The sequence below is a fragment of the Rhea pennata genome, chromosome 1, assembly GCF_028389875.1.
Source record: "Rhea pennata isolate bPtePen1 chromosome 1, bPtePen1.pri, whole genome shotgun sequence".
NCBI lineage: Eukaryota > Metazoa > Chordata > Aves > Rheiformes > Rheidae > Rhea > Rhea pennata.
The window spans coordinates 83,362,793-83,381,761 of record NC_084663.1 but is presented as its reverse complement, the minus strand read 5'-3'; the positions used below and the strand labels follow the sequence as shown (position 1 = coordinate 83,381,761).

Sequence of the window (18,969 nt, the reverse complement as noted above, 5' to 3'; positions counted from 1 at the left end):
AATAAATTTAATAGACGAGTTTTCCTGTGTCTTAAGGGAAATAGATCAGTAATACTCTCTTCATGTACATTATAAACACAAAGAGTATTAGGGAAATTTCAAAGGAGAACTATTTTCTTAACTATTATTTATTATTGTACAAATAATAATCACATTGTACAAATAATAATCACAACAGCACTGCTTACCATATACACAAGTGTTGTGCTGAACTGTCTTGATACTGGTTTTACCATAGTCTTGTCTCATACTTTGGACAATAGCATTCATTTTCTTATCCTGTGTCAAAGACACTCCCTGCATCTTCAAAAACAATATATAAATTAAATTCATCATCAGAACAGTAATAAATCATATTACATATTAATAAAGAAGAAATTTGCTTACAAATCCTTTTCTATTACAGTGAGATGTGCAGAAAGCAGCAAGACTGTACACAGGAGTTTCTGCAGGATATGCTCAGTAATGTAGCTCAGGAGTGATAGGTATCAAAATTCGGGAGGTAGGCACAGTTCCCACTTAGAAACAGGTTGACTGTGATATGTGGAGGACAGAGTGGTTCACATCACTTTAATAACATACTTCCCCACTCTTTCAGGAGCAGCTGGAAAAATCTGTCTCCAAATTTCTTTGGCTAGAATGATGAATAAAAATAAATCAAGAAAGGGAAGTGGAAGCTGATCTCAACAGAGACAAGCTCATTTATATGTTCCAAAATGTACACAGTTCAGTAGAGAATATAAATGCTATTATCACTTATCATTATTCATTGTAAACTCCCTGGGGTTAATGAAGATATAGTGAACAAAGCTGACAAATGAGGAGAATCAGATCTTGTATGTACAATTCTATAAATTAGAGATTGAAAAAAATATTCCCATACAGACCAGATATTTTCTTTAAATTATGGTTTTAAAAATAGACACCAGTTGTACACTCATTCAGTATATTCAACGTCACACCTATATCTTACTGATCTGAACGCTTCAAAGAATTTCTGCAGCTCTCCATAATTACAGCTCCTTTGTAGGTAGCCTGAATACCTTATCTTAGTCGATATATCACATCTGTTGTTGCTTTGTGGCCACATCTGAACTTTTCCTACAGAAGGCCATCTTTTCTGCCCATTACTGGTTGCATGATCCATCAAAAGGGCAGGTGGACTGGATGGGGGGAGCCAGGCGAGCTACAGGATGCTAAGGCCCATCTGCATGGCAGGAAAATGAGCTTGGGAGTGTTCACTGAAGGTTCTTTTTTTCAAATGCATTGACTGGCCTGCCTCTCCAAAACATGCAGGCTGGCAGTAGCTTTGTGATTACTTCTGTCCAGTCATGTGAACACAGCCAAGGAGAACACCTTTTACAAGGAATTTCAGTTCTACCTGAAACCATTACAGAAGAGCTAGATATTACTAATATTGCTATGATCAATCTACTTGGTTTTCATACGTGCAGACACAGAGACTTAGCCTACACTATGTCCTGCTGAAAATTAATGCCTTTTGTATAAGATATGATTAAACCCAATCAATGCTGAGAGGGTCAAGCACAAGTAGAATTTTAAAACTCTAATGGTTATAGATTTTGTAAACATATCATTCTGATTTCCATCTTACATTCAATTTCCTGAAAAGTTTAACTTTTAACAAGTAGTATTCAAGGACTTACTAAAGACAGAGTATCCCATAATCAAGCCAACTGTACACAGCAGGCAGTGAATATGATTACTTTTAGTAGAATTTCTATGGGTGATGTTCTAATATTTTAGGGTATTTCAAAAACAATTTGAAAGACTTCAGAATATAAGCATTTCCTTTGCAGCTTTGCAGCTTATAAGACTACTTGTAAAATTCATGCTGAAATTGTAAATAGTAGTCTGAGAAAACACAGATGATTACCAAAACTGTGCAGTGTTAAAATCTGGAATCTTATGATCAAATATAACTACGTATGAATGAACACTATAAATGGTAAAAAGGGCAAGAAAAATGCCTATGAGTCATCAGGCAACAGTCTTCAAAGGCATTTTAACTACGCTGTTTGGACACTGGTACCAAGAAACTCTGCACCTTAAACTAGTTGAATTCTATCTTCTTGCTATATTAGATACTAAAATAATCTGCAGTGTTGAAAGCCCTTGTGTCACTCTTGCCAAAACTCTATGACAAAAAAAAAAAAAAAAAAAAAAAAAAAAGAAAAAAGAAAAAGATATATTTAATATTCAACAAAGTTTAATCTATTTGACACTTATTGCCAGGCCATCTTCTATGTGTTTCAAACCTGGGTGCAAGTTTGAAAGAAAACAGCCACAATCGGTATTTTCAACTACACAAATCTATGCACTATGGTATGAGAGGGTTGATGGATTTAGCATCAGCCAGTTGCTCCAGGAGTTCACAACAGAGCCATTGGCTCTCAGAATGGAACGTGACCATCTGAGGTGTTTAGACCACCGACTTTGGCAGTGGTACCTGTCACGCATCCTCTGTATGCTCTGGCATCAGGAAGTGATGAATAGGACACTCTAAAAGGCAACTCTATCATTATCTTGGCTCAGTCTTAGGCAGACATAACCCTCCCATATCTGCAGAAATTATTCACCTTGTAAAAATTGTTACTAAGTGGAAAAGATCATAGTTAAAATTAAAAGTATTATATGCTAGGTAGAGATGGCAAAATGGTACCTTGCTGTAAGTTCTACCTAGGATATTCCCCAAAGGTTGATTCAGAATTGTTCCATTTAGTGAATTCTGCTGTTGTTTTCCAAGATCAGTAGTAAATAAATTATTTTTAAAAATAAAAATAGACAATAGTAGTTATTACTGAGCATTAGTCTCAAAAAACTGACCTAAAGCCTCCTGAAATCAAGACCAACTGCAATTTCAGCTGAAAGAGATTTCAGACAGGTATGAGAACCTTGTGGTTTAAACCATGTTGTTATTATTAAGAGTAACTTTCCTGAGTTGAGGTAGTTAAAATTCATTGTATACACTCTGAGAGGATAAAATATAGGTAGTATTTGGCATATACCCTTCACCTCCCACCTCTTTTCCTAATGGGATGTGTTATCATAGATCATAAGGCTAAATACTAAAGAAACTGCATATATTCAACATTGCTATTGTCTGCTCTCCTCTCTAATGAGTTTAATTACAATATATTTTAAAAACATTACTCTTTCAAACATCAAACTACTATTTATGATTAGTAACAGTCATCTAGGTATGTCCAGACTGCAAGCAACTGACAGCAACAAGACATTTCTTTGTGTGTATTAAAACATAAACTTCAGCAAGAAATAGAGAGGCTGGAAGAATACTGTAGTTTCATGATCATTTTAAATGAACACTGTTGCTAAAAGAAGACAGAGGGCAGTCTGTTTCTGCCTTTGCTATTTATTCTTAATTCTCAGCTGTCCTCTCTTTTGTACCAGCACAAATGTTCACGAAGCCATACAATAAATTGGATCAAAAACTAGTTCAGGTTAAAATTAACCCAGAAAAAAAGAATATCAGCAGAGTTTTAATCTGCATCAGTTCCTTTCCAATTTACTTCACAGTGGTAGAAATGTTGAGTGTGGATAAGGACAAGGGACTGGGGTTAGAAAGGGCCTGATTGCCATTTTCGGTAGCTGCCCTGCCATGCTTATGGAACAACACCGTCGTGCTTAGCCACTGCCTTTACTATCTGGCATTTAAATTGGGAGCATAGAAACATCTCAGCTAGGTTTGTCCTCTCTTGCTGGGAGCTTTAGAAGTAGAATAATTAACTGTTCCCATCCCTAAGAGCACATGGTTTCAAAGGCAGCCAGACAAGATGAGAAAGGGGAAAGATAGATACCGTTTTGTAACTTGTGAATAATTCTTTGCCATGAGTTTTGCATGATCTTAAAAACTTTGCTTTAATCCCTTTTAAAATGGAAGGTTTTTTAAATAGTGAAATATGGTGACTCTAATAATTATATTTGCAGGAAAGTAAACATTTAACTTTGCCCTCTGTAGTGCTCTGAAACCCAGCATACGTTAGCTGAGGCAATGTTGACAGTTCTCATTGTTGCTTAATTTTGAAATTAAAGTTTTTGAAATTACAGCTTGAAATACAGCATGTTACATATAATAGAAACTTGCTTAGCCTTTAGTTCCTTTTATATTCCATAAAGGAATATAACCTTCCTGCATAACCATTCTGCAGGAAGATCCCACATAAGCATTAATATTCCCAGCAGCCTAATTCACTGGATCACTGATCTTCCCTGGTGGCATTCAAATAACAGATCAAAAGCAGTATCAGAACCCTGACAGCGATTAACAAAATAATTGTGAATACTCAAGCAGAGATTAATTTCACTTAAATTAACTGATAGGATTTGAATAATTCAGTAGGACTTCAACAATCCAGCAAAAGGGAAAATCACAAGTTGCATCTGAAATTAAGCTATCATAAAATTAGCTATGAATTCCATATTACTGATTTATGACTGAGAATGAATCAACAACATCAGAAGTACTCTGATTACTCAAGGAAGTTCAAATAAGAGAAAATCAGCTATTCTGCACTCTCAGGATTTTAGCCACTTGCAAACTGCTGATGTTTGGAAGTTGTCCTTAATGCCAGATTTGACTGGAACACACATTTAATACAAATAAGATATCCTTATGAATCTTTTTCTCATCCATATTCTACTGTCATCTTCACAAATCTCTCAGCTGCTCATTCCCCGATTTTCATTGCCAATTAAAGAAAAAAGAGTTCTTCTTCCAGTTGCATATGGGTCATCTATCTCTGTGCTTTTAGTCTTCTAGCAAAACACGCAATAATCCAAGATGTGCAACTATGCAGCACAACATAACTTACTTATCACAGCAGGTTAAAATGTATGAACGATTGTGTAGAACAGCAACTTTATTTTTCTTTTTAAATTATTTTTGAGCAACCTTGAGTCACAAAAATCAATTTTGGAGGAGAAAAGAGGACTATTTGGGAATCAGGATTAAAAAAAAAAATCTTTCATTATTATTATCACATTTTGTTTTTACACAGAGAACCAACACTACTGGTTCCTCCAGTCAAAAGACCTCTGGGTCTCCGTCAGTCATGAAGAAGACAGATCAACATGTCTTTGAAATCTTTCGACAAATTGTTACAATTCAAAGAGGAAGTACACAGACAATAACAGTATTAGGTGGTCAAGCTTATATTGCTTGTGTAACATAAGTTTTCCATCCTTTGATATTCTGTGTATATAACATCAACAACTCTTCATGTCCAAAGGAGTTGTGAGATGCAATGCACTAAAGCATATGTCTACTGAAAGTCCTACTGAGGGAGAGTCAGGACAGAAGCATCTGCTTGCCTCGGCAATCAAATGTGTAAGGGAGACTGAGCAAGCCAAGCTATGGTCCATCCTGCCATCTTAGGCATCCTGGTCCCTTCCAACTCCTTAAAAAGAGGTATGTATTAGTGCATAGAAAGTTAGATTTCCCTGCACTACTTCAAGTACAAAGCTCATAATTAGCACTAACCTTTGTGAGAAGAGCCCAGAGAATGAAGGAGGATTTGGATGATTACCATGCAATGTAGTCCTGGACAATAGCTGCCAAGTGTTTCCTTTCCTAATTTTAACATAGTGAAATAGTATGGCATTCTGAATTATTGAACAAAGTAAATGTATATTTCCAACTTCTGCTGTCTGCATAGTTCTCTTACCTTTGGTTGTGTTGAGTGCATTCTTTTCCCTGACTTCACTATGTTGGGGAAGATGACAGATCTGCTCATTCTTATATTTTCAGACTTGTAGGTAATTTTGTTCCTATGAAATGGGAACAGAGAAAATCAACTGGACCACCCTCAAAAGTTACATCAATATTATTTCTACTCAGTTAGGAATGATACATATTATATTCGAGGAAAGTGATATCAAACATCCAGGAAAAGAATTATATAACAAAGCCAATCAACTAAGTGAAAAAATGCACCTACTCTTACATAATTTATCTGTGAAAGAGTATTAGACTACAGCTGTGTTCTTGATAAGATGATTAATGGTTATTAAATTTCTGTTTGTTCTTCTAGATGATATTTGGGAGTAAAAATATAGATAGTTGGAAAATATAACCTTGGAATACCTTCTGGTTACCTTTTTTTCCTTTCTCTTCAGCTAAGTATATTAAACATTTAAAGATACGATATGCATTATAGCACATATACTGTAAGGTAATCTTTTATTTATTAAATGATAATTGCCTTTTTCATAGAATATACATGTTCAAAGAATCACTGACATAAAGATTCATAAGATCATCCTCAAATCAGTGCACATTTATTTTCTACAGAAGTGAGAGTGGAAACCCCTTTTCTAGCATTCACCAATCTTGACGATATGGATAACCAAACACTGGGCTGCTGAAAATTGCAAAGTACCGGTCAATGCTAATACAAGTACAGTATATACATTGGAATGTCTTCATTCTTATTTTGCTTTCTGCCAAAGTACTAAATGTAGCAGTCAATTCTATAGCAGATCTAAAGAACAGTTAACTACGCAAGGGACTACCACCTAATATTCTCACCATCTATTTTTATCTTTTATTCTAAATTTCACTGTAGCACCTTATTTCCATTTCTCTAATGTTCACATACACCATCCAACTCTGATATGAGCACACTTTGCAAATACTGATGTTAGCCACACATCCTTTCCTTGCTGGAGTAATAACAATATACTGGAGTAATAATATACTGCCCTCTAGTGCTAATTTTTTGTATATTGGTACAAACATCTGTTTGTGTTCTAACTTTTGTTTGTTTGTTTGTGTACCTAAGGTTTTAAGTTTCTGCTGCAATAGAGATAACAATGTATTTCTGAAAAAAAAATCTGATTATAATTCTTCAGAATCCTTCATCTTAATTAATCCTGAAAGAACCAGGAGATACTCAAGTAAGATCTCTCTTCTGTTCAAGGAGGGAAACAGGCAGATGATCTGTCCGCGTTGGGTATGACTGTCTTGGCCCTAAGATCTAAAATTAAGAAAAAGGATTTGGTTGCAACAGAGGAATTGAAATGCCTAAGTATTAAACAGATAGAGATAACCTTAAGCACAATATGGAATAATTCTATCTTTTACATAGAATGTCAATTAGTCAAATTAAGTCTTTACCTGCTCTTGCTAAGTTAAGGCTGGAAAAAAGCTACCTTTACCTTTTTAGAAATCAGAGGCACACCAATTAAAAAAGCAGGGTAGAAAAAAAAGAAAATGACATTTTGTATTTTCAGTATCCTATTAACCAAAAGCATAGAAACAATGCATGCTCAAAGTCTTTGTTAAAAACTTACACAAGCATATTGAATATTGGATGTATGAGAACTGTAAAGATTCAGCACTGCAGACACAGATTAAATTCAAATAAGATCTGTTTTTTCACAGCTTTTGAACTTCTCAAGAAAATGATGTCACACATGAGTGGAGAAAGACCAACACTTCTTTGAAACCTTGGGACAAACTTTAAAATGCAAAGTGCAGTTGTCTGTGTAGAAGATCACAGGAAGTGGTAACATTGATTTTGCATCTTTGTGGTTTGCACTATGTTAATAGTCTGTTGGCAAAGAAAATTGAGATAATAAAATTGATCAAATATGACAGACACTATATTTACCTGCTTATAGACAGGGCACCATGTAAAGTACATCTAAAATCCTCTACCAAAATTCCAGAGAAGTTTAGGAAAGAGTAGGCTATGAAATTGCTATGCAGTTTAATGATGCAGTTGACAAGCTTAGCATTTTTGTTCCTATTACAAAAATAATCAGAAAAGGTTTGTTTCTCATTATTATATTACACAGCTCTGAGAAAGCAGTAAAAAATTCAATGTAGAGCCGAGTCTGAGCATAGAAACAAAGTTTAAATTATTTTCAAAAACTTCTAGGTGGAAAAAGATTTTATAAAAAGCATCTCTAATTCTAGATTTTATCATAAAAGATCACTCACACGTTACATTATCTACTCCACTAACTTATAATTCATGTATCACTACAACCAATTGTTTATTTATCCTCAACTCCCTCAATTAAATTTGTATACAGATGATTTTATTTATATTCTTAACATTTTTATTTTATGTCATGAAGTTATGTCTCTGAACATAGACAGAAAAATCAGAATGAAGACAAAATTATACAATATTCATAAAATATTGACAAACTCAATTTTAAGGAAAACTATTCTACCAAGACAAAATCTCTTTATCCATCTCTCTCCTTTTATCCGCTGTGATATTCCAACACCACAGAAATATTTGTCTGTGAATATCCTATCTTAGCTGTTATTTGAGCACCACTGAGGAACTCAAAATGTAGTGCTGTATCTAGGCTTCATAGTCACAGTAAGAATTTCTCTGGCACGCTTTCTAATCTTAACAGTGACTAAAACTCCCACAGAAAATGAATGTAAGTTCTCTAAGGATTATAAATGTAGACTATACAATAGAGTTCCTGAGCATGGATAAGTCAGAAAAAATGAATGAGAAGTGGATCCAAAAGCTTTTCATTCTAATGCTGGAGTTTCATGATACTCATGTCTGCTGCGTGTTCAGCATCTTCTGAAACCTTTTATTCTAAAGCAAGAAGACCCAGACCTGCGATTGCTTTTTTATTATTCTCTTTTAAATAATACTCTGTATTTTTTATTAAGAATATTAAATCTAACATCTAGTTCTTAACATATTAAAAGGTAAAAAGTAGCTAAAGTAGCAGTTCTTAAGAGCTGCTGAGCCAAAACATCAATGTTAACTGCCAATCTGTTGTTCCTAGAGCTTAATGCAGAAAGACATCTTCTGAAAAATGCCCAGTGAATCCTCATTTTCTAAAATAGAGTCTACAGGACTTGTGTGGCACCAAGAACGAGGAGAGGCAGTGGGTGTACCCAAACACAGATTCATTCCACCAATCAGCGTTACTTAACCTTAGGTTTTGTTTTGTAGGTTTCCACCAGTTTTGCTTGTCTGATGATTTCATTGTTTTTGGTAGCATTATGTCCACTCTCAAAGAGAGTATCAAGTGAGAGATGCACTGATGACATAGAAGAACATCTGGAAGTATATAATGCTGCTACAGAAATATTCAAAGAAATTTCACATTGCTGCGTCCCTAAGATTTTGCCATTTTCAATCTATTTTTTTTCTTGAACTTGTCTAGGATGAAGCCTGTAAATTAGTCTTCGAGTATGGTGTCTTCAGACCAGCGGAATTTTGCAGATTATTTCTGTGATGCAGACATATCTCTATGACAAATCTGCATTCTTAAGGTCCTAGCAACTAAAATGAACTGAAATGTAATGAACAGGGAGCTTTAAACTAAAGAGTGGCTTCTCATCTCTAAAAATAAAGTACCCAGAGTTAAAATCAGAGCTGCCAAAGAAATCTCTCTGCTGTTCTGAAGAGGTGATATTTAGATCATACAGAGCATCTACTCAAGACAGTTATGACTTTAGAGGAGTTAGTAGCTTTATGCTTAAATAGAAAGTTATTTATGTTTGTGGACTAACTGTGTCTAAAATCAGTATTTCAATCTCCTGATACAGTACTTCAATACTCCATAAAATTCAGTAACTATGCACAGTCTTACAGTCCTCACCAAAGACTACAGAACCCAAGCAAAAACCTCATGGACTGAGCCTGACTATTGCTGTTGACTTCCAGTAGAAGTATTTATGTGCAAAAATATTTGCAGGACTGTAGCTAAAACTTAGAAATGGTATTCAAAATTAATAAAAATAACTACTATGATTACTCACACATTTATTTTATTTTTTATTTTCAAAAATATGTTCTAAATAGCATTCATATTTATAATACATAAAAATCAATAAAATCCAAGTATAAGATATGCAAACATCAACTAATTTTGAGAAAAAGTGGAGAGAACATTTCCAGGAGGGCGGAAAGTGATGACTTAACTTTTTCAAGAAATATTTTTAAATCTATGACTTTGACTTGTGTTAAGAACCCATTTGAGATACTGAATTCTGTAACTGACGCAGTGTTGTCTAGACTATATTAAAGCTAAGAGTCAAGGTATCAAGAGTTAAAATTACCACAAACACATATCTGAGTATAATCCATAAAGAAGCTAGTGACCCAGAGGCCACTGGGATTAACTAATTATCCAGGAGCACTTAAGGATGCCTAGCATTTTTCAGAACAAAAATTCTCTATAGTTTCAGACATGTACAAAAATGACTGTCCCACAAACAGATAATACCATGAAACTTTTACTGCCCACTGGTTTTCTGCCATTTATAAGCAAAACATCTTCCAAAGTCCTTTCCAAATACAGTCCTTCAAGTAGCATCTTGTCACCGACCATTCAACTGCTGGCAGCACTTGGATGCAGTGGTTTGACTCTTGCTAGTCTAGAGAGGCCAAGTCTAAGACACTGAATAGGTGACTTAACCGAAACACGTTTCACTGAGTTATTACTGCTTCCTGATGCAGCTGAAAATAATTTAAAAACAAAAACAAGATGTAAGAAATTCAGAGAAAAAAAATAACCATACAATTGCTGTCTTTTGGTAGCTTTCATAGGAGAACAAAAAAAACTATTCTAAAGACATTGCAAAAGGGTCTGAACAACATACCACAAAAACACATGAAAATCAGGATACCAGCCAGGCAATCTATTTTCCAGCCAATGTAGCAAGTGTAGCTCACAGTTTTAAGTAACCAGCAACACACTGGAATTAAACCAATATACAGTGCTGGACAACTACAGAACAACTGTTCCCAAAATGCAATCTGCTATGTGTTTTTTAGGAATTCCCTACAGAATCAGACAAGGGAACACAGTGTCAAGTAGGAAAGAAAGCTTAAAGGTAAGGAGACAAACAGAAAAGAAATGTTTGCAGAAAAGGAGAGTAAATAGGAAGGAAAACTTAAAAGGAAACAGGAGTCAGCATCAATATGTTTAAACATCATAAAATATATATCTTATATAATATTTTTCTAATATTATTTGTTTAGACTAGACAATAATGTACCATGCACTAGAGAGAGCGAACCTTATCTAGAGAAATGGCCACAGGACAATCTCTTGATTAAGATTTGATCCACATTCTGAAAAGTCGTTTTATTATCCTCCCTACATAGAGGAGTTAAGTATGCTGGAAAAGGAAAAGAAGTATAGCAGTAACTTCAAAGAATTCTAAGGTGAGAAGAGTATCTTGCATTATTAAAGGGCAGTAGTTGTTCTGAAATACTGTTTGTTTCTGTTTTTAGGAGAACTTTCTAAAAATTGAAGTCAAACAACGTATCTGTGTATAGTTAAGAGTCTTGCATATACCTGGTGGTATCCATTTAGGTTTCTTGTCTGTTACAGGACTGGATGTGCACAAAGGTCTTCCAACTGGTTCTGAGGAACTAGACATCTTCTTTTGTGTTGGCTCAGATTTTTGTTCTGTTACCCGTGAAGCAGAAACTACAGGTAATAGTTGGAAAATAAGAGTGACCTTAGAAAAAACACTCTTTAACACTGAAATCATCACACTGCACAACAGTCCAGCACAACCTCTTTGAATTAAGTGAAATGAAAGTGCATGTTACTAATGTGTCACATCTTCAAATCAACAATTTACATTTAAACAGCCAATCCTATTACACCCTGATATTTCGACTCTGGTTTGAAAATAAGCACTACAACAAAATTTTGTTAATGGTATGTCAGGTATTAAGTTTTTAGGATGGAAAAATCTTCCGTCAGATCCACAGCAAATCAAAACCAAATTTAAACTTAGCGACTGCAAATGCAGATCTAAAATTAAAACACACTGTCCAGTCAGACACAAGATTAACACCAGCATACGAATTTTCTTAAGCTACTCAGATCAAAGTAACTTGCTTTTGCAGTATAGTGAAAATTAAATCTGAAAGGTATGCATATGTCATCTTTTTCACAAATGTTTAGTAGCACTGGCATTGTTTAGCACTCCTGTATTTTAAAATTAATATACTGAACTGCAAGAACAGGCCATGAGACTATAACTAACTTAAAAAAAAAATTCCCAAATCACTCACTGTTATTTGACTTTTTCTTAAAATAATAGGTACAGTTATTTAAAAATGGACTTTTCATTCACTTTCCTCTGCTTGTATTGTGAACAGTGTTACAGTCTGCTATAAAGCCTTTTTTTCTTTCAGAACTTTTCTCCCTTACTTTTGTTTTTACTCTGCATACAGTTAATTTTTTACCATTATCCTGCACAGTTAAGTTTGTCAGCCATTTTCATCTACTTCTTCAGGTCTTTTTGCCACGATACTTTGTTTTTAAATTTGAAAAATGATGATAAATATCAAAAAATGATTACTATGAAAAGGGAAGACATTTTTATTATGAAGAAGCCAATTTCAGATTCATAATACAAACTTGCCTGTAGTTTTAACCTTGGATTTGGGGCTTCTCTTTTCTCTTTCAGCTTGCATCTTTTGCTTAGTTTCCTTTTTATTTCCGTTGGCTTTCTTCTTTTTGATCGCAAAATCTTCATCATCATCTTCACTATAAATTGAATCTTCTTCTGATTCCTCACCTACAGCAAAGAAAAGAGGTCTCAAGCTTCTCATCTCCTTACAGGTAATATAACTTAATATTACTCTAGTGTTTTCTAACTACATTTTGAACATACAGAACTAGGATGTCTTCAAGATGCAGTATAATAAATTTACACATATTTATTCACTGAACTGGGAAAGGAATGACTGCCATAAAAAATCTGTATTTACAGATTTCTCTCTCTCTATTTTAGTAACTCAACATCCAGATACAAACTGCATATAATAATGCATTTAACAGTTTAGTTAGCAATCAAAAATATTCTACAAGTGTGATATGAAAAAGTTAAAACCATTTGGCAAGACTTTTGATTTTTGCATATTCTTAGTCATGAATATTTAAAATGAAAAAGATTATAAAGATTTTAAAGATTATTTTAAAAAAATCAGACATTAGCAAATCCTAAACATTATTTTCTATCAGTGGGAATATCTGGATTATCCTCAGATATTTTCTTTCACTGATTGTTTACAAATATTTTCCAATAAGCCTTGCAGTAAGGTGCAAAATAGTGACTAGAGACATATGGTGAACAGAAGAGAGATCTTTATCACACTCTCTAGGCATTCAGTAATAGGCCGCTGCCAGAAGCAGAGTATGAGGCTAGACTGACCTCCAATCTGATGCAAGCAGGGTTTTCTGAGTGTTGAGAATTAAAGGAAGGAGAGGAGGGAAGCTACGCTCTTCTTTAGTAAGTTTAGGCAATGCTGACATGAAAGTTCTAACACCAGACACTTCTCTAGAGTCATTGTTTTGATGTAAACCCCAGACTACAACTGAAAAAATAAGCAGAGGCTTTTTCAGGAGGCAAAAAACATTTTTCCTGGACAAAGAAGATAGAACAAATTCCTACTGACATAGTGCAGCAACACAGAGAAACAGCATTATTTTTGCCAATTTGAGAAATTGTACAAATAAGTCCCAAGGACCATTTAAGCATTTCAGTCTAGAGTTACTGCCGTAGTGTAATTGAGACTCCATTAGCAACAATGCTTTAGTAAGGGGGAAGGGAAGATATAGTAGAACCAGTATACATCTCACTGAAAATATAATTTTAATGTAATTAATCACATTCAAAGCACATCAAAGGAGAGGATTTTTTTAGAAAAGAACGTACAAGGTAGAGACTCTGGTTCAGACTCAATAACATGCTCTCTGTCATCACTTTCCACGGTCAGTAACTTCTTCTGTTGTGACAGAGCTTTAGCTGCCGCTGTCCTTTGCCCATGACGACTTTTAGGTATGTTGTCATCTACAACCTGATTAAGACCTGGAAGACAAAAGGTGGTTAAGTATTTGCATACTTAAAAAATAAATAAATAAATATTTAAGTCTTGTGGTCAAGAATTGATTTTAGATATTCATTTCTAGTTATTCAGTTACTTATTTTTGTCTTTTTTATAGAATAATATTACTTGCTTTTTTTCACGTCATTCTCATTTTTAACTGACCTATCCTGTACTTTCTGCTAGCAAAAGTCAACAATATTTATCTGTAATCAAACTAACAAAAGGACAGAAGATCAAAAATAAGATTAGAAATACGAAAAAAATTCTTGAGTGCACAGCAAATGTTTCAGCAACATTTACTTGACCTACAAATACTTAGACATTATGGCTCCATTAAGGAGTTGAGGATATTTATCCTTAGCCTGCTGATGAAGTAAATAAAATCAGTATCTTATAACATCCCAAGTCTACTGCTTTTTCTAACTAATAATCACAAAGCAGTGGTTTTCCAATTTTAAGACTGAGAACGCATTTTTTATTAAAAAAATAATGTATCCTTCAAAATTAAGCATGATTTAAAATAAAGATTCTTTTCCCACATAAATGAAAACAGAAATTATTGGAAACAAAGCAAAGTGTATTTAAATGCAAATTCAAACATTTCCTTGAGAAGACAGAATATGAAAAAAACTTACATAAAAGTTCACTGTCTACACTGCAGTTGGAAAAAAATGGTCTCCCACATACATTTTCTGATTTTATAGTCTCACCTGTTTTAGGATGCAAATAAAAATAAAAAACAACAAAAAGTTAGGATTTTTAAACTATCTCTATTATAAAAAGTCAAGATTATAAGAAATGAAAATAGTATTTTGCTAAATAAATAATTTGGTTAAAAATAGCTAAAATCTTACAAAAAAGTTATTTTTCTCATAGGAAAATCATGAACTGAGGAAGACAGACCTAGAAATACTTATTTCCTAATCATAATACACTGAAAAAATACAGGATTTTCAGTACTTTTTATTGTAAAATAAATTACGTCATATCCAAATTTACTGCACATAAATAAAGGTTGTGTAGCTCTTTATTAACAGTGAGAAAGTTTAAATACTGAAATTAATACAATTAAAATAAGAAGTACTTGGGAAAACACTTTACTTATATTTTCCCCCTTCTTATAAAATTGGAAGTAAAAGTTCAATTATAACAAAAAATTAACTCCAGCTTTTAATTCTTGCAAAGGTTAAATCAAGAAAAATCCTTTAGTATGCAAAGCATACAGTGTGACAGTCCAAGTCTAATGTAAATGATGCTGAATCTTCTAAAGTTTAAGTTCATATTCACCATATGAAATTGAATCCTACTCACTTCCACCCCTACTTAAATTTAATGGAGGACTTCCAGTTACTTAAATGGCTACAAAAATCAGGTTCTATGAAGGAAAGCTATCATTTACCAGAAAACTTTATCCACCTAAGCGTTCAATATTTGAAATAAAAGTTTAGTGGAAATTTCTGAATAACATCATAAACATCATTCAGTATACTACATGCTTTGGAAAGACTGAAGTACATATTTTGGAGAATAAAAGAATTTATTTAAAATTTATTTAAATAAACAAATTTAAATTTAAATAAATATATTTATTTAAATTAAATTTATATAAAGTCCTTATTCAAATTTCCAAAGCTTACAAAGCGACCACTAGAAACATAACTTGGAATTACGATAAACTGCATTATATGAGCAAGGAGAAGCTTAAGAAGGAAAATGCTAACATGCACTGAATTGTAAAATAACCTTGTGCTCCTGAATTTTTCACCTCAAGGACATTTGCAGATGTTTCTTTGACAGACAAGGCTAAAGCAACTTCCAAATCTCTTTGGTAAAGTTTGTCATCCAAAGATATCCTGAAAAAGTAAACATGCTACATAATAAAACCATGAAATGAGTGCTACAAAGCTATTTCTGACTCGTGAAACTTTGAATTCAAATGCTTGTACAAAAAGTAACATGCAATACATACTTTATGACATATCATACTATAAATTACCTTCTGGAAAGTCTCAGAAATTCAGAGAACACCCTTATATTTAAAGCACACCATACTGAGAAGTATGATTATTATGAAGCACTGTACACATTAACTAATAACTGGTATTGGAAAATGGTTTTACATTTGCTTGAAATAGTGTATTGAACTGGAATATTTATACAAAATATTACCATCCAAATAATCAGAATATTATTTTTTTCATTATTTTCTATTGAACTTTAAATATGTTCTTTTTTAATCAGACAAACTTGTCTTTATCTTTCTCAGTTTGGGATCCTAGGAGATCTGAAATATTTCAGAACTACTAATATTGTTCTGTACTGTAGAAATACCAAGACATGATCAGATACCAGCTTTCATAATATAGATTACAAACTATACTACTACAAAATATTACTGCTTTTGTACATATGCAGGCAGTTTTCTGGAGTTTTTTGGAACTTACATGTAAAATTTAGCTCACTACTTAGGCAAGTTTTATTGACTCCAGGTGTAATTGTAATATCTTTGATTCACAAGTGCACCAATAAATCCCAAACCTATCACACCAACATGTTCGATCTTTACTTTTGTATGTTTAAAATTCTAGAAAAAAAAAGAAAAAAAAAAAAACTAATATTCCTGCTGAAATCCAGCTTTCTACTTCACAAACAGCTAACCAAATCTCAGCATCTTTCACCTTTTACTGGGCATCTCCTTTTGTGATGGAGTCGATTCTTTCTGTGGCTTTTTCTGCTTTTCTTTTTTCTCGTTCTTCAGTTCCTTGAGGTGTGTTCTGGATTTTTTGCTTAGCGGTGCAGCTACACAGGCAAAATCTTCATCTATTGAACAAATAGTAACAAGCTTTAACTAGTTTTCTCCTATAATATTCTTCCACATGGCAACAAGAAGTCATCCAAATTAATTTCATCATACATTGAGAATACACCAAACAATAGCACCCACATAGACCCATCTCAAATTAACTGTATTTTTAAAGAAGCAGCCAAGTATAATATTATGTTCTTAAAAGTATTTTAAATGAAAACTTAACATCATCTCTTTTGCATATACTTCTAAGAGGTGATTATTTTAATTTTTATTACTAATATTTCAATAAAGCTTCAATCTCCAATGTTTTATCAGATTTCCAGTAACTGGAAGTTCACCTTTTGATACATTGAACAATAATAATTTTTAACAGTAATGACTGTCAATAATTATAGCTTTTGGTATTCTGGAAATTGTTCCGCTATATGATTCTCACTGAAAAAAAGTAGTTTGCTCCACTTTTCTTACCATTCTCATACTGTTTCTTACCAAATACAATGTATTTCTCTAGTTTTCATGGAAAATAGAAGGCACGAGAACTGCCTTTCTTCTGACTGAAAACATTGCAGATCATAGTGTGAAATAAGGGAAAGTAAAATAATTTTTCAGTGCTCTTCAAATGATACAGAACCCTATATAAGATCACTAACACTTCTAAAGAAAAACATCTTAAAATGTCTTTAAAAGATATCTTAAAAGAAAACATATCTTAGAAGAAAGCAGACTAGACTCTTTAATATTAAAAATGCTCACTCATAAACTAAGAGAAGTTGTAGACCATGTTTAAACTCCTGAAACTATGACACTGGGTTATCCACACAACTCTCATGGGACCTTCAACATAATTGACTTCACCTCACTTCAAACTCTTCCCTTAAGCCTGCAAACAGTGCAGGAAAAAAAAAAATCATGAAAGTAACCAAATTCAGTATTTAAAAAATGTGTGAGATGGAGAGAACTTAGAGGCAAACGAGAGCTCTAATGACAACAAATAGCTTGCAGACTATTTTTCATTTCACTAAAACTCTAAATCTGACCTATATATGCCCAAAATCCATCATGACACAGAGTTAAGGGAAAAATATTACATCCATGTGCAGATGAGTGAAAATATATATTGAGTTACAATCTTGTGAACTGATCATCCAGAGGACATCAAATAAGTACTTATCATTGAAAACTGAGGTAAGAAATCAGTTTTCCTGCAATAACAAGACACAATGTATTCACCAGTGCTATCACATACTGTTCTCACGCTCTGGCTTGCTCTGGATAAGTCATCTTATCCACGCTCTGGATAAGTCATCTTATCCTTCCTGAATTAAGGTTTTTAAAAATGTGCCTAGACTACTTCCAGAAAAAACAATAACAGCTTTGTCACCGAATTAATTCATTAAAAAGAAAGTCATCTGCCAAAATGTTGGTGGCTGCATTACTGTTTAGCTTTTTCGGTATGTGTAACGACAAACCACTTACCATCACTATCCAGATCTCCAAACTGTGAATAGTCAACAGTTTTCTTGTTCCTGTGGCAAAAACATATACCCTTAATGCTCTTGGATTCAGAATCTTGACTTGTTAACGCTCAATTTTGGGTAAATTATGAGAAAAAAAAAGAGAAAGAAAATAAGCACTGTATGCTCTAATCTATGCATAATTATTGCTATTGAAATGTGCTTTCCATGCAGCTTTTAGGTTGCATCCTACTTCACACTGCCATTAGTCTAGGTGTTGCTGGGGCCTGAAGAGGCACAGGCTGATCTCTTGGTGGGACACCGACCTCTCGGCTCCCCCACCCAGGTCTGCTGCTTCTTCGGGGTACGAAGGCAGACTGAAGGCTCACGGGGAGGGCAGCGCGGCCTCAGCCGACTCGAGGACGAGAGTCGCGTTCAGCTGGAAGGCGAACACCGCAGTCCCGTCCGCAAGCCTCACTGGCTCTGACGGCGCCCCACAGACCGCCGGGCGGCAACGGCCGCCGCGCGCGCGCGCCGCAGCCTTTTGAAGAAACACCTCCCTGCGCCGTCTGCACTTCTCGGGCGGGCGACCGCCGAGATAGGGGCTATCCCCGCCGCCTCCTCCGCGCTGCGCGGGGCCGCCACACGCACCTCCGCATTGGCCGCGCCATCCCCCCCGCGCTCCACTCCGCAGCGCGACGGGGCCGGAGCGCTGCGTCCGATGACGACACTGCTTCTCCTCCCCGCCCGGCGCCAGCAGCAAAACCAAGGAGCGGGTCTGGCCGCCAGGTCAGTACATTCGCCACGAAGCAGGCGGCTGAGA

At 34.6% G+C, this 18,969-nt stretch overlaps 1 protein-coding gene across 3 annotated transcripts; it reads right to left on the bottom strand.

The window, feature by feature from the left end:
• Positions 1-9,778: 9,778 nt before the first annotated feature.
• On the bottom strand, positions 9,779-18,885 carry RAD51AP1 (RAD51 associated protein 1). 3 transcript variants are annotated; one of them, XM_062570949.1, is made up of 10 exons: positions 18,798-18,885; positions 18,169-18,218; positions 16,562-16,703; positions 15,627-15,736; positions 14,519-14,593; positions 13,712-13,864; positions 12,416-12,571; positions 11,332-11,466; positions 11,051-11,152; positions 10,403-10,487 (listed from the first exon to the last, which is right to left on the bottom strand). In XM_062570949.1, exons 1-9 carry the CDS (start codon positions 18,815-18,817, stop codon positions 11,052-11,054), a joined length of 942 nt encoding a protein of 313 aa, XP_062426933.1. In that variant the 5' UTR covers positions 18,818-18,885; the 3' UTR covers positions 10,403-10,487; position 11,051. The 3 variants fall into 3 exon arrangements, with proteins under 3 accessions (XP_062426916.1, XP_062426925.1, XP_062426933.1); XM_062570932.1 differs by lacking the exon at positions 11,051-11,152 and having other exon boundaries at positions 9,779-10,487; XM_062570941.1 differs by lacking the exon at positions 11,051-11,152 and having other exon boundaries at positions 9,779-10,487; positions 11,332-11,445.
• Between the last annotated feature and the right edge of the window lie 84 nt (positions 18,886-18,969).

Bases quoted from the DNA above. Each gene is read 5' to 3' on its own strand.
- RAD51AP1 (XM_062570932.1), bottom strand. From the start codon at position 18,817: ATGGCGCGGCCAATGCGGAG. The intron at 12,572-13,711 runs GTACGTTCTTTT...TCTTTGCTGTAG, and splicing joins TGAACCAGAGTCTCTACCTT to GTGAGGAATCAGAAGAAGAT. The intron at 10,488-11,331 runs GTATATGCAAGA...AATTATTTTCAG, and splicing joins ACCTAAATGGATACCACCAG to CTGCATCAGGAAGCAGTAAT.